Source organism: Panthera leo, chromosome A1 (genome assembly GCF_018350215.1).
Source record: "Panthera leo isolate Ple1 chromosome A1, P.leo_Ple1_pat1.1, whole genome shotgun sequence".
Classification (NCBI taxonomy): domain Eukaryota; kingdom Metazoa; phylum Chordata; class Mammalia; order Carnivora; family Felidae; genus Panthera; species Panthera leo.
In genome coordinates, this window is record NC_056679.1 from 131,481,340 (window position 1) to 131,497,434 (window position 16,095).

At 36.4% G+C, this 16,095-nt stretch overlaps 1 protein-coding gene across 3 annotated transcripts in view; it reads left to right on the forward strand.

The window, feature by feature from the left end:
- Positions 1–16,095, forward strand: part of RNF180 (ring finger protein 180) — a 204,411-nt gene that overhangs the window by 137,070 nt on the left and 51,246 nt on the right. For all 3 annotated transcript variants that reach the window (XM_042940141.1, XM_042940154.1, XM_042940147.1), the window contains exons 5-6: positions 1,610–1,835; positions 11,466–11,591. In XM_042940141.1, coding sequence (XP_042796075.1) covers positions 1,610–1,835; positions 11,466–11,591 — 352 coding nt within the window. The remainder of the gene's footprint in view (positions 1–1,609; positions 1,836–11,465; positions 11,592–16,095) is intronic.

A 16,095-nucleotide genomic window follows, 5' to 3' on the forward strand; every position in this document is an offset into this window, starting at 1 on the left:
ATCGCTGCAGTTTGGAGAAATACCCACTGGTATTCTATCCTTGAGATAATTTGTTTGTCTTTTTGTATAACGGTATTTATTACCAGACAGGTGCAGTTTTCTGGATTAATGAAAACTTTAAACCTTTTTAACTCCCTAAAACGTAGTGAATTTTATATACGTTATTTCTGTTTTGAGGATTGATTCACTTAGATCAAATAATAGATGAATAGTTCCAACCTCATTTTGTATTTTCAAACTCACATCAAGTTTATTTGCAAAATATTGTGTTTTTAAAGAGCAACGCTTTTATTTCCTTGCGTGTTTTAATGTGGTCTAGTTACTTTTGTTGGATATGTAAAGTACTTTATAGAAATAAAATTCTGCACAAATATTTGGGTCACAATTTGAAATGCTTCAAGAGGTTCCACAAATGATGGGGTTTTTTTATGCCATGGGTTTCTTTAAGGTTAATTAGTTCAAATCTCAAGGCACAGTCCTGAGAGTATAATGCAAGCAGAATAAGCTGGCATTATGAAATAAAATTTAGGTAAGTCAGCATCTAGGTCCATAGATGTTTTTATCTGGGGTGCCCAGTTCACTACTAATCATTTACTTACACCTTTCATTTTGCAAATATCTTTTCAGTTTAGGAAAGAATATTCATGTATCAAAAATGAACAAAAAATTATGGATTCTGTTGCCTTTCCTAGAGATTTTTCTTTATTATTGTGCATGTCCTAGCTGCAAGCTCTCTTTTGGAGAGAGACTTTTACTTCATGTCCTGTTTTAAACTTTGTTTATGTTATATGGGATTTCACAGAATGCTTGATATCTAGTGGATTACCTCATTTAATCCTCACATTATCCTCACAGATGGGGAAATCGTGAGCCTAAGTAACAGGCATTCTGTTACCAGGCCTCACGCTGCTAACCTCTGAGCTGCCTCTTTCCTAACTACATCTTTCTTAACTATTCTTTTTTGGGAGGAGGGAAGGGACTCATCCCATTTCTCAGCTACAAGGCTGATCCCCAAATTGCTACAAGTCTCTTTGCCTTGTCTGTTTCCTGACATATGTTAGTCTTTGGCCGTTTCTTGGCCTTGGGGTCCACGAAGGGACAAAGTGTGGAGTAGATAGTGCATGCCTGGTCTGGGGATGAAGCATATATGGTATCCTCTTGCCCTTTTTATCATATGCAGATGTCCATATAAGGCTCTATAACCTTGTGACAATCACTTTATTTGCTGTGGTGGGAGTGGGATCAATGGGGAATCTGTAGTCCTGGGACTAGTATACCTGACACATACTTAACTAGTACTGGTTAAATAGAGATAGGGGTTACTCCAGTATGTTTGGGCAGATTTTAGCATTTAGTATTATATAAAAATACGAAAAATACTTTTTAAAAGAATAATTAAGACTTCTGGATTTTTCGTGTGTGTTTTGAGTTTCTTGTCACTTTGCAAGATAGCCTTTCTATCACTTGAAATATGTCACAGAAAGAGATATTATGTGCTTCTCATAAATATTTTTATTCATTTTAACAAAATGTAAAGGCAGTCTCTCTTTCTCAAGGAAACCAATCTCATACTGAACTGAGAGAAATTATTTTTGCTTATGTTTTACAGACTTTGAATAATGAGATGAGTACAGATGATGACAATGAATATGCAGAAGAAAAGGAAAGTTACATCTGTGCAGTATGTCTGGATGTTTATTTCAACCCATACATGTGTTACCCTTGCCACCATATCTTCTGTGAGCCCTGCTTACGGACTCTTGCCAAAGACAATCCTGCAAGCACTCCCTGCCCGTTGTGCCGGACAATTATTTCCAGAGTCTTTTTCCAGACAGGTAACTGTTCTCTTTCACTAACATGATTGCCTGATTGTTCTGACTACAGCTTTGTTCTCATTCTTAAGGTACTTTATAAATGATTATAGAACATTATTGAAAATCATATACAGGATGATTTCTTATTCTCTACTTTATAAAACAGTGCTTGCCCAACTCATAGAACTGTGTGAAAATCATAGAATCCTAGATGAAAAGAAGTTCTCATGTCTAATCTCCTACTTTATGCTGAGATCTTTTCTAAGATATTCTAACCAGTTCAGTCTTGGCTTGGACATTTCTTTTTTTTTTTTTTTTTTTTTTTTTTAATGTTTATTTATTTCTGAGACAGAGAGAGAGCATGAGTGGGGGACGGGCAGAGAGAGAGGGAGACACAGAATCAGAAGCAGGCTCCAGGCTCTGAGCTGTCAGCACAGAGCCTGACGCGGGGCTCGAACTCACAAACCGTGAGATCATGACCTGAGCCGAAGTCGGTCGCCCAAACCGACTGAGCCACCCTGGCGCCCCTTGGCTTGGACATTGCTAATGGCAAGGGCATTTCATTAAAACTTGAAGCAGCCCTGTTGATTATTTATTCCTCATATCTGCCTTTTACTGCTACTCATTCTTTGGCCCTTGTTATTTCCTCTGGAGTCTTTGAGAATAATTCTGTAAATATCTGAGGAAAACTCATGCCTTTCCCCCTACCCTCCATGTCTTTTCAACATCCTTATTCTTAAGGTTTTTCTTCTTGAATGAGAAGAAGTAAAATTGGAGCAAGGATTTGTTTAACTAATTATCAGTAAAGATGAAATATAATTTTTAAAACATACTAATGGAGGGGCGCCTGAGAGGCTCAGTCAGGTAAGTGTCCAACTTCGATTCAGGGCATGATCTCTCATTTCATGAGTGTGAGCCCCGCATCGGGCTCTGTGCTGACAGCTCGGAGCCTGGAGCCTGCTTCAGATTCTGTCTCCCTCTCTCTCTGCCCCATTCCCTGCTCGCACTCTGTGTCTCTCTTGCTCTTTGTCTCTCAAAAATAAATAAACACATTACAAAAACATACTAATGGAGACAGGAAAAACTAATGAATGTGGAACGTAGAGAATTGCTAAGGAAAAAGGGAAGAAGGATAGAAGTAAGTAGATCTAACATTTATGGAGGGCACTACTCTGTGCCACCCATCACAGGAAAAAATGCTATCTCCATGTTCTGCAGGTGAGGGTGGATGAACAGATACACAAGCCAGATGATGCTACATAGTAACTATAATTAGGTGAAGTATTTGGTTTTAAATATTCTGCCACCTGAGTTAAAATAAAAGTAAGGACACAATTAAGTGATTCTCATGATTCATTAAAAGAAGTATCCCACTTCCCAAGAGTAAGCAAAGGTTTTCTGGCGCTTGAAAGGGAATTTTTTATGTGATTTCTCTTCCAGGGCATACTAAGAAGTGGAGTAGGCAGTGTCCTCAAAAACATCTTCAGAGCAAGTGGCCTATCAGGTTTCCTGACATCTTCTGGTATACTTTGATGAAAGCTCAGGAAATACCAGAGTATAAATTAGGGACAGTGACATTGCTGGTAGCCAAAATGTTATGGTCTAATTTTCTTATAGAAATAACTTTTTAAATTATAGAAGTAATACAATTTCATTATGGGAAAAATCAGAACATCCAGTTAAAGTTCTAAGCTCAAAATCCTCTATAGTCCTAACATTTAAAGACCACAGTGAGTGAGTATACTTCCAGAATATTTTACATACATGTACTTAATTATTTTTCTTACAGAAAAAAAATGTGACTATATTGTACGTAAGGCTTTTAACCTGCTTGGATTTTACTTAAAACTCTTGTGATTATATCATGATCTACTTAAACTACCAATATTATGGGACATTTAGTTATTTGTCATTTACTTAATTGCTGATATATGGAGATAAGTATTTGCACACATCTCTGAGCATTTCTTTGCGAGGGATTTCAAGAAGTAGAACTGGTAGTTAAAGCTGTTGTGTGTTTTAAAGCTTTGTGTATGTTGCCAAACTGTGCTCAAAAACTGTTATAAGCAGTATTATACAAGAGCTTATTTTCTCCACATTCAGGGCATTTGTTTTTCTTGGCCATGACCTTTGCTGATTTTTCTTATGGTTTGTTCATCTTTTTCTTGCTTATTAACAAGATTTTTTTTTTAATTAGTGTCAGCTTTTGTCCTATGGGGTAAATCATTTTCCTGTTTTGTCATTTGTATTTTAGTTATGTTTGTATTTTATGGATGTGCAGAACTTTTATGTGGTCTCATGTAGTAACATAGGTCTTTAATATTTCTAATTTTAAAGTTAGGAATTAAAAGGCCTTACCTATTAACTACAGAATTATATAAGAATTCTCTTTATCCACATTTATTTTAGGTTTCCATTTTGTCCTCCTATCCCATATTTAACTCCATTTAGCATCTTGTATGATGCATGGTTTGAGTAAGAATGGAGTACTTTTGGGGTGCCTGGGTAACTCATTTGGTTAAACATCTGACTTTTTTTTTGGCTCAGGTCATGATCTCATGGGATCTCAAGCCCTGCATTGGGCTCCAAGCCAACAGGGGTGCCTGCTTGGGATTCTCTTTCTCTCCCTCCCTCTCTGCCTCTCTCCTGCTCATGCAAGCTCTCTCAAACAAACAAACAAACAAACATTAAAAAAAAAAAAAAAAGAACGGAGTCCATTTTCTTCCATATCCTTAGACATTTATCCTAGTATCATTTGCTGAACAATCCTTTTTTCCTATTGTAGTTAAATTGTCATTCTTTAAAAAGTAATAATAATTACTACAATGTAAGTGTGTTTCTTGACACCTTTTTATTTTCCATTCATATTTCTATCTTGCCCTATACCTCTTAAAATTATTCTAGACTGTGTTTTAATAACTCACAAGTGAATTAAAATTATAAGTTATTTGGAGATAATTCATAGTTTTTAATTGACATTTATATAATATTGGGTGATTGTTATTGGATATCATCTTAATAAATTTCTGCAATTTCCTTCCTAAAGGCTTTGCACAATTCTTATTAGTTTTCTGCCTGTATATTTTTTTTTTTTAATTTTGTTTTCAACGTTTTTTATTTATTTTTGGGACAGAGAGAGACAGAGCATGAACGGGGGAGGGGCAGAGAGAGAGGGAGACACAGAATCGGAAACAGGCTCCAGGCTCCGAGCCATCAGCCCAGAGCCTGACGTGGGGCTCGAACTCACGGACCGCGAGATCGTGACCTGGCTGAAGTCGGACGCTTAACCGACTGCGCCACCCAGGCGCCCCCTGTATATTTTTTGTTGTTGCTATTGTAAATGAATTTTTTTTCCTCTTCTGGTTTCAAATGCTTTTGGTGATACTTTGGAGAAGTTAGTTTACAGTCTTAGAGTATTCTCTTAACCTTACTGAACCCTGACAGTTACTTATTAAGTGAATGAATACTCTCAGTTACTTAATGTCAGCATTCCAGTTGCGAACAAAACGGGATAATTACTGTCAAAGGTCACAGTGGGAAAGCTGTCATTTCCTAAAGGAACTCAAGATATTTGGCCAATGTTTCAGGGGTTGGTTCTAACATAATTCTGTTATAGTAACTCAGTGGATAGAGATAATAATGAAATTCCCCCCAGATTTATTCCATAGACTGTACCTCAGCAAAATGATTTTAAACTTGTACTGTAACATTCACTGGTTAGGCAATTGTGCTTAAATTAACAGTATTGGATGTGATCTTGATAAAGTAGCTAACACATGAGAAGTTGGGAAGAGGAAGTGGGAAAGGATAAGTAGAAGAAAGGGTAGAAGGAGTTGATACATATTTTTTTAAGGTAAGTCAAGATATACTGTTGAAAGTTGATCGAGAAAAAGTTGTAGCAGACACTCTTGGTTGCTAATTAGTACCCATTACATCCTTCTTTTCTAATATAACTCTGAGTTTTATTCTCAAGTATTCAACTCTCCTAGACCAGGTGGCTCCTGGGTAGCAGACCCCATCCTTGGCTTCCTTTGCCAGTGATTGGTTTACAAATCTGCATGTGGTCCAGTTTTGACCAATGGCATGAGAAGAAAGTTTGTCTTTACTCTTAAGACATGAGATAGAAAAGCCATTCTCTCTCCCATTGGACATAAACAAGAAAGTGTGTAACAGAGATAGTTTTTGGCAGCCATCTTATGAATAAGTGGGGAACCCGCTTGGTACAAAGCCTTTATTTTTGAGAGCACAACGAAGGAAAGAAAAGAACATGAGGTCTTGGGGTGCCTGGGTGGCTCAGTCGGTTAGGCGTCCGACTTCAGCTCAGGTCACGATCTCGCCGTCTGTGAGTTCGAGCCCCACGTTGGGCTCTGTCTGTGCTGACAGCTCAGGGCCTGGAGCCTGCTTTGGATTCTGTATCTCTCTCTCTCTCTCCCCTCCCCTGCTCATGCTCTGTCTCTCTCTGTCTCAAAAATAAATAAAAACATTAAAAAAAAGATTTTTTTTTTTTAAAAAGACAAGAACATGAGTTCTTGATAACCTCATTTAACCACTGAGTCAGCCAGCTTTGAAGCCCACACTACCTTTGGATTTCCTGTTCCATTAAATATTAAATTTACTAATTAACTAATACAGTTTGAGTAAATTTTCTGTTAGTTTCATCCAAGAGCATCCTAACCAATAAAAGCATACTAATAAAAGGTAGTCAATAAGGAAACTAAAAATGATATGATTCACAAAATTTTGACAGGTTAAAAGATAGTTTAAAAAGACTTAAATCCTCTTGGAAGGACATCAATAATATTTAAAGATAATAAATAGTAAAGAGGTTTCTGGAATGGTTGCATGAGAGGCTCAATCTTTACTCCAGTAAAACAGCTATTTAACTGATACCACTATACCACTATTCTTGTAAAAGGTTGTACCATCAAGACCTTGTAGCATTTGGATATCCACATGCAAAAGAAGGGTGACTTTGGAGCCACACCTTACAATGTTTACACATACACAAACATACACACACACACACACACACACACACACACGCACACATGCTAATTAAAATGGAACAAAGACCTAAATGTAAGAGATAAGAATATAAACCTCTTAGAGAAAACATAGGTGTAAAACTTTTTGAAATTGGATTAGGCAATGGGTTCTTAAATGTTGCACCTAAAACACAACCAAAGAAAAAAACAGATAAATTAGACTTTATCAAAGTTGAAAGCTTGTGTGCCTCAAAGGGTATGATAATCAAAAAGATAGTAATAAATGTTGACAAGGATATGGAGAAATTGAGACTCATATATATGTTTGTTAAAATATAAAATGGTGAAGTCACTTTGGGAAACAGTAGGATAAGTCCGGACATGGCAGATTCTAAGTTTGCTTAGGAGATTGGGAAAGTTCTGGTGTGTCCCAAATTAATTAGAGTCCTTTTGTCTTGAAGGTGAGAACGACACCAGTGTAAGCAGGTTTAATCCTTTCAGACCAAGAGCTCCCACATCAGCACCCCAACTCTAGGTCTCTACAGGGGGGTGCTACATGCCACATAAGAGGATCTACAGGCCACCTAAAATCAGCAGGCCAAAGACAGGAAAAGGCCATGGTATATAAGCATTATGTGGGGTAGGAGTCATCCAGGTGAGAGAGGAGAAATCCCTCAGCCAAGGATATCATGGGAAGGTGTCCTATTTTCTTGAATTGACTATCTGACTGAAGCCTTCAAACCAAGCGTGTCACTTCCCCTATTGTGGACTGACACTGAATGATCTTCCTATAGGCAGTCCTACTACAGACCCAGTATCCATTGATCCAGGATCCCAACCCATGGTTATATAGTAGATGGGAGTGTCCCAGGTATTGCAAAGCGTGCCACAGAGTGAGTGTATCCTACTTCCCAACTGTGAAATGACTCACTGCTGTCCCCCCTCCCCATTCAGATGCACTCAAACCTCAACAAGAATGATTTCCACTCTTGTTCCACCATTTTCCTCCATTCAAACTCCATCTCCATTTTAACCACACACAACCCCATACCCACTACTCTTGTGCCTTTACCGGGCAGAACTAGGTGCTGATGAGCAGATATCCCAGTGAACTCCACTGGAAATAGGAAAAGGAAATACGTAAGTCTTTACCTTATGTATAGAAGTCCCTAACTAAATAAGGAAATGACATTTTAGCTAATCTAGAATTTTAAGCATGGAAGAGGCCTATGATGTTTTCACCAGGGATATTTTGGCTGACCCAATAAATGGGGGATGTTACTGGCATCTAGTCACTAGGGACAGGAATGACAGATATCCTAGAGTGTTTGGGCCAGTCCTGCACAGTGAAGAATTATTCTGTGTTCTGTCTGATTTCCTCATGTCCTGCTGGGATTTGTCCAGGACAGATAACTCATCCCAAAGAATATTGCACTTCCTCTTTTTATCTACTGTGACAGTCTATAATTAATTGGTCATGGTCTATTGTCCCTATTAAGAGCATTTCACCCTTTCTCTTATTCTCTACCACTAAGTCTGGTCTGTTAATTCTTATGCTAATAATGGTTTTGTTCTTGTATCCATCCATGCCTCTTTTGTTTTCCTGTTCATTTTGTACAGAATAGTCACTAAGCCTGAAATCCAAACTCATTCTTTCTATCAGTAAGAGTACCTAATTTTGTCTTCCAGTGCAGTCATTCTCAAGCTTTAATTTGTGGATTATTTTTATTATAAAAAAAGAAATATCAAAGTAAGCATAATATTTAGAGCAGTGTTTCTCAAACTGTGTCAGTGAAAACCCACAAACTGTCTTAAAATCTTCAGGGATTAAAAGGCAATGCTTACTTTGCACCTGTGTAAGAGGGGCAAGAAAGTGCCATTTGCCAGGGGCCTTAACTTTCCTGGTGAAACTCATTTTGTACCCCTGTGGTACCACCTTTACAATTTTTACTGTATCTGTGTACCACCTGAATTATTTTTTTAAGAAGTTTCCTCATATCAACACACCTTTTTTCTTAAATACTTATATTAGCTTCATCCTTAGCAATGTATTTGTGAATGTATGTGTTTGATGCTCTACTTAATATACTTTTTTTTTCTAATGTACATTAAATAGGTAACTTTTAAATGTTTAAACATTTTCATTCAGTATCACCCAAAATCATTTCACATGTTGCTAGTGTTTTGCAAACCAACTCTTCAACACCAATGACTTATTCTTACAGAGGTTAATCTCCAGAAAACAAAAACAAAAACAGGAACGCTTAAATAGTCCCTGGGGATTGGGAGGGGAGGTAGAAATAAGAAGGAGTAGAACAGATCATTGTCATTTTGTTTTTTGTTTCATTTTGCCCTTCTATGCTGTTGGATTTTTTTAAACCAGAGCTATATGTGACTTTGACAGTTTTAAAAGTAATAAACTGCATCATTGGCTATGATGTGGTGCACAGGGAAGATGGAATTTCTGTCTTTCTTTCTTTCTTCCTTTTTTTTCTTCCTTCCTTCCTTCCTTCCTTCCTTCCTTTCTCTTTCTTTCTTTCTTTCTTTCTTTCTTTCTTTCTTTCTTTCTTTCTTTCTTTCTTTTTCTTTCTTTTAAATATAATTTATTGTCAGACTGTTTTCCATACAACACCCAGTGCTCATCCCAACAAGTGCCTCTACAATGCCCATCACCCACTTTCCCGTCTCCCCCCGTCAGCCCTCAGTTTGTTCTCAGTATTTAAGAGTCTTTTTTCACACAGAAGACAGAATTACAGATTCTTCGAAGGCAAGGATGGATGCTGTGATAACCTTTTGAGGATCTAGTAATATATCCCTACCCCTAGGATTTCAAAAACCTTTTTCTAAATCTTGAAATGTAACTTTACATACAAAATAATAACAGGATGCATCATCACAGTATAAAGTACTTAACATTTTGTCTTTATCTTAGCAAGAGCTTGGTAAATATTGTGGGTAAACTGGGGTTAATTTAATAGATCACCTCTTAGTCTTATAATTCCTGTAGCAGAGGGTAAACTAGCTATTCTTGGGTGATGAAACAGTTACTGATATGATTCTTGAGTGCTCCAAAGTCATTAAAGGACATCAGTAAGTATAAAGTGATCACAACTGCTTGAGGTGAAAGCTTGGATAAATGCTCTCCCCTGAGAAAGTCATAATAGTAGCAGATTTCTCCTGGGCCTGAAGGGTTAAAAATGATGATAATTACTTTTTCATTATTCTGGTATAAAATTATGAGAACAAAATATTGTAGCAAATACTAAATGGACTCACTAAATTAAAATGGATAAGTCATTAATTATGGCTTACCTAGATATTAAAATAGGAACTCCTAAATATTAACCTCAGTTCAGCATAAATTGTATAATTATAATGATTCACATATTGTAAAATCTGTAACTCCATTTTAACAGTATCATATTTAGAATTTTGGGTTTGGTTTTGTCCCTGTTCTATATGCCTCTGTCATCATGCTGCATATTTAGCTGGAAAATGGGACTTCCTAAGCAAGATTTTTAGCTTTGAACAGCTTATGAGTAAAGAATATGAAAATGAGGTTTTAATTTATTTTCTGAGGACACACAGATAAATACTCATCAGTGCTGGATGAGGTATTCCTGGTTGGCCTCCCTTCCCAGCATGCAGAGCTTTTCTGGACCCCAAATTCTATAGGGGATGCACTTACTAGTAGACCTTACAGCCACCCAGGGTGAGAACCTGCGAGTCCTGAAGAGATTTATATTACTGTATTTCTTTGATTCAAACTAGTCCTATTCTACTGAATGCAGGCTATGATAGCAGCTTATCTTTTCCCCTAACTTGTATTGTTCCCTTTAGAGGTGAGCATTTTTTTCTCTATGTGCTTAGGCTTTCCATGGCTCATATAAGAGAGAGTTCAAGTACTTTCTAGAATTTAAAGTGAATATCATCACATCTGTTCTCTGATTGGTCTGTGTTTACTTCCAATGAATATTTTCTTTTTCACTCATAAGGAAGTCTCTGAAAGATTGAGGATTTGATTCTGCATTTTTTTAAACTTTCTCCAATCATCAGCATTAGATTCAGTAAATTCTTGACCATCACATATAGAATGAACTAAAGAGATGATGAAGTAGGAAAAATTGTAAAAGATTTTTCCCTTTTATCCTCTCTCCTGAGCCAGGATTGTACTCTGGTTATTCTCTTGCTACACCTGTAACACATTTTTCCCTTTTTTGTCTACCTGTTTATTTCTACCTTTTTTTTAAGTTTATTTATTTATTTTGAGAGACACAGAGACAGTGTGAGACAGCGTCTCATGACCTGAGACGAAACCAAGAGTCAGTCGCTTAACTGAGCCACCCAGGTGCCCCTGTTTCTATCTTTTAATCTTGAGTCTTATTGAGGGCAAGGACTGGGTTTTTCTCTTTGCTGCCTATGGCATAATAACTGACATAAGAGATTCCCAGTAGATGTATACTGTATGTGTAGACACATCAAAGTTGCATCAAATGTGAATTTGAGGGAATTATGTTCGCTTGAATTCAAATTAAAAAGTTTACTCTTGTTTTCTTTCTTAAAGAGATCTAAATTTGTTGTCAAAATACTGTAACAATTTTTCATGCTCTTGCCGTTTTAGTCAAATTAACGTCTAAAACTACTGTTTTCTTTTGCTTTACTCTAGAACTGAACAATGCCACAAAAACATTCTTTACTAAAGAGTATTTGAAAATAAAACAAAGCTTTCAGAAATCCAGCTCTGCAAAATGGCCGCTCCCAAGCTGCAGGAAAGCATTCCATCTTTTTGGAGGTAAGGAAACGAATGCAAAAATGTTTGGTAACTTTGTCTAAGGTCTCTTTTTAAAGTGATTTTTTCCTAACTAAAATGTTAGGGGAAACATTTCTGCATTGGTCAGGTTTAAGTAAGGATTTTGCCAAGTATCTTCTTGCTGAAAGCATTAAATATAATAATAATAATAATAATAATAATAATAATAATATATGAAGAAAATAGAAACTGTGTAAGAGCAAAATTTGAGAAAAACACATGATTAAAGTACTTTGCCTTGCTGTCAATAACGTTTAATATGATGTTTAATAGATGAATGAAATTCACCTCAAAAGTAACAGATTTGACAAAAGCTGTATTTGACAAAAGCACTAGTATTCTTTATAAAGATCCTGAATAATTCATTATCATAGGTAAGTTGACTTAGTTTTATTATTTTACAGTTGTCCCACAAGTTTATGACAAGTAGCAAATAGCAGGGACTTGGTGTACAGAGCATCTCACAGGTACACAATGGAATAGGAACGCCAGTTTCTGGGTTCAGGTTTAACTAGCTGAGTGACCTCAGAAGTGTCATAATAACCTCTTCTTTTGTTTTGATTTTCTCGTATGTAAAATGGGAGTATATAAATGTGTGCAACTGAATTAGTATAGTTGTAAGGATCAAAAGAGCAAATGGGAAAGCACATTCTAAATTATAACTAACTATACTACAGGTAGAAGGAATTAGCAAAATAAGGGCAAGGAAATTTCTGAAACCTTTTTTACCTTTGAGAATTTGTTACCGTAGAATGATAATCATACAATATGGACATAAAATATAATTTCTCCTTTAATAAAACAATGACCAGAGCATAAAATACTGTGTGGTTTTAGTATTTACCACTTGTGATATTATGGGATCTGTTTGGAAAGCTCCAGATAGGATCGTCAGGGAATGGAGCCGGGGAGCTTCTACAATAAGACCTAAAAAATCAGTACCCCACAACATAAACCAAAAGGAGATAGAAATGGAGCCTGTATGGTTGAGGCAAAAAATAAATTGATTTATGAAATCCCTGAGGTACGAAGAAAGTAGTTTAAGGACAAATATAATTTTATAGAGCAGTCTGAATGAAGAAAATAGTTGAAGGACATTTTACAAACATATGCTATTTTATAAAGTAGTAACTGTAGAAACTCATCCACAAATTTGGTATAGACACATTTAGACATATGAAAGCAAATATAAGAAAATGAATTTTCTTGAAAGATCTCATCCCAAAGAAGAGAAAATTTAAAGGATAACTTGTATGCTTTAAAAGATTCCTTTGGATCCTACATACTGCTGTGCACACAAATTTTAAAAAGAATGAAGCACCTTTCTGATAACCCCACAATTTCCTTCACCTTTGTGTATCCTGAGATACTGAAGCTGTAATTTAAACACTACCTTCTTTGTGATTTCATCATATTTGTCCTCCCCGTAAGAGTTCCACAGAACTTAAGTTGTTAAAAGTTTTTACGGAGGAGGTTCAAAGTAGCTTTGTTATATAACCCAACTTAAGAAATATATTACTATCAGAAAAAAAAAAAAAAAGAAAGAAATACATTACTGTCAAGGGTCTGTGGAGCTAAACAAGAGTTGAGCTGTCAGGCTCAGCCAAAATTGAAAGAGTTAAGCCTTTGATCACTTGGTGCAGTGGTATAAACAGGAGTCTAAAACTGGAGGAAATGCTGATTCTCCTTACCTCAATTCCATTTTGGAACAGTGCACTGATCCAGATTCAGGCAGATCAGCACACATGTCGAGATCATCTGACTAATGAGGGGTCCCTAAACAAAAGGCAGTGGCAGTTTTAGCCCTGAAGGTGTTCGTAGGGGGAGGGGGGAGGGGTGGCAGTCAGCTAAAAGCAGAAAAGCACTGGGTGCTACTTAAGGGGGCGGGGTGGGGGGGCGAAGTGTCTTCAAGTTTCCCTGTTCTACCCCTTTTAAAGGGGTCCCATTAGAGGCACCTGAACAAGCCTTCTGCCCACGGCCTCATAGAAAGAACCTAGGAATGCCGGTGTTGGGCCTAGGGATGTAAATATGTAAAAGAGCATCACTGGCCAGGGAGACATAAGGGCAGTTTGTCCTGTAAAGTCTGTCAGGTAAAGCTTCTGTGTTTGCTTATGGTCAGGCCTGAAAAACCATTCATAGGATTTTAATCATAAACCAGACTCCTTATTTGTCTGTATTCCTGAATCACCTTCTGTCCTTTTTGTTTACTTCGTGTTCCTCTGAATTTTGCATTATTTCTTTATACAAGTACACACATGTATATTTAATCAATGCTATTTACTTTTGCTTGTTTTTTTAACTTTGTAGTGGTAACAGTATATATAAATTCCTCTACATTTGTGTTGTCACTTAGCATTATATTTCTTGGATCCATCCATTTCAGTCCATTATATGAATGTGGCACAATCTATCCATTTTCCTGTTGATCAACAATAGAGTTAGCCAGTTCTTTATTATAAACAGCTGCTATAAACTTTCTTTTCTTGTCTACTGGAGCATGAGAGTTCCTCTAGAATAAATGTGGGTAGAATACTTCTGGGTCATAAAAAAAGCACATTTTTACCTTGATTACCTAAACCAAATCATTTTCCTAAATGCCAGTACTGATTTATCATCACCTTTGTCTGCCACATTCGGTGTTTTCAGTCCTTGAGATTTTACCAGTCTGATAGGTATAAAATGGTATCTCATTGGGGTTCTAATTTCAATTTCCTGATTACTAATGGGGAATAAACATAGCTTTATATGCATATTGGCAATTGAGTTTTTTTCATCTGTGGAATCCTATATAAATTTTGTCCATTTTCCTATTGATGGTATTTTTCCTGCTAGTTTTTGAGAGTTTTAAACTATTTTCAGAGCATACTCCTTTTTCTCTTAATAATATGAATAGCAGCTATCATTTCCCAGTTGTGGTTTGTATGTTCTCATTATGATCTCTTTAATAAATTGTGGCTTCGCATTTGCTTCATCATCTTTCCAGTCTGTATTATCTGCCTTATGAAATTCTTCTCTATCCCCAGTGTCATACAGGTATCTTCCTGTATATTTTTCAAATAGTCTAAAGGTATTTGGAATTGACTTGTATTGTTGTTTTCTAAGTTTTGTGAGGGTTTTTGTTTGTTTGTTTTGCTATATTGTAGATAGGGATTCAATAACTTTGGCCTTTTTTCCTATTTACTTTAGCTACCATTTGTTGAAAATAATTCATCATTTCCCCACTGATGCACATTGCTAGTCTGTCATATATTAAGTTTCCATGTATGTGGGTCTATTTCTGAGGTCTTTATTCGGTTCTCTTGGTCTTTTTGTCTAATTCTTGGCCAAAACCATACTTTTTATTAAGTATAATTGAAATACAATGTTATGTTACTTTCAGGTGTATAACATAATGATTTGACAATTCTGCTCTTGGTTGTCTTTTTCCTTTGCCACTTTAAATACATCATGCTATTCTCTTTTGGCTTGTAAAGTTTTTGCTAAAAAATCAGATGATAGCCTTATGGGGTTTCCCTTGTATATAACTGTTTTCTTTTCTCTTATTGCTTTTAAAATTCTCTCTTAATCATCACTTTTTGCCATTTTTATTAATGTGTCTTGGTGTAGACCTTGTGGTTCATCTTGTTAGGGGCTCTGTGCTTTCTGGACTGGGATATCGGTTGAGAAGTTCTCAGGTATTTTTTTCTTATTCCTCTTTCTCTTTCTCTTCTCCTTCTGGGATCTCTGTAGTGCAAATGTTATTATTCTTGATAAGGTCACAGTTTCTTTAATCTGTTCTCCCTCTTTCTGCCAGTCAGCTTCATTGCTTTCCAGTACCCAGTCTTCCAGATTGGTGACCCGTTCTTCTGCATTAACTAATCTGCTGTTGATGCCCTCTAGTATGTATTTTATTGAATTCATTATTGAACTCATCAGCTCTGACTGGTGTTTTTAATATTGTCTGTCTCTGTATAATTTCTCAATGATTTCATCCACTTGTGTCTTAAGTCCAATGAGTATCTTTAAGACCATTAATTTTTTTATTAAATATTTTATTTTAATTCCAGTGTAGTTAACATACAGTGTTATATGAGGTGCATGTGTACAATATAGTGATTCAACAATTCCCTATGTCACCCAAGTGCTCATCTCAACAAGTACCCCCCTTAATACCCATCCCTCATTTCACCCATCCCCCACCCACATTCCATCTAGTAACCATCAGTTCTCTACAGTTAAGAGTCTGTTTCTTGTTTGTCTCTATCTTCTGTTTTTTTGCTTTTGCTCATTTGCTTCCTAAATTCTACATATGAGTGAAATCATATGGTATTTGTCTTTGTCTGACTTATTTCACTTAGCATTATACTCTCTAACTGCATCCATGTTGTCGCAAATGGCAAGCTTTAATTCTTTTTTTATGGCTGAATAATATTCCATTGTATATATATACCAACCACATCTTCTTCATTCATCTGTCGATGGACTTTTGGGCTGCTTCCCTAATTTG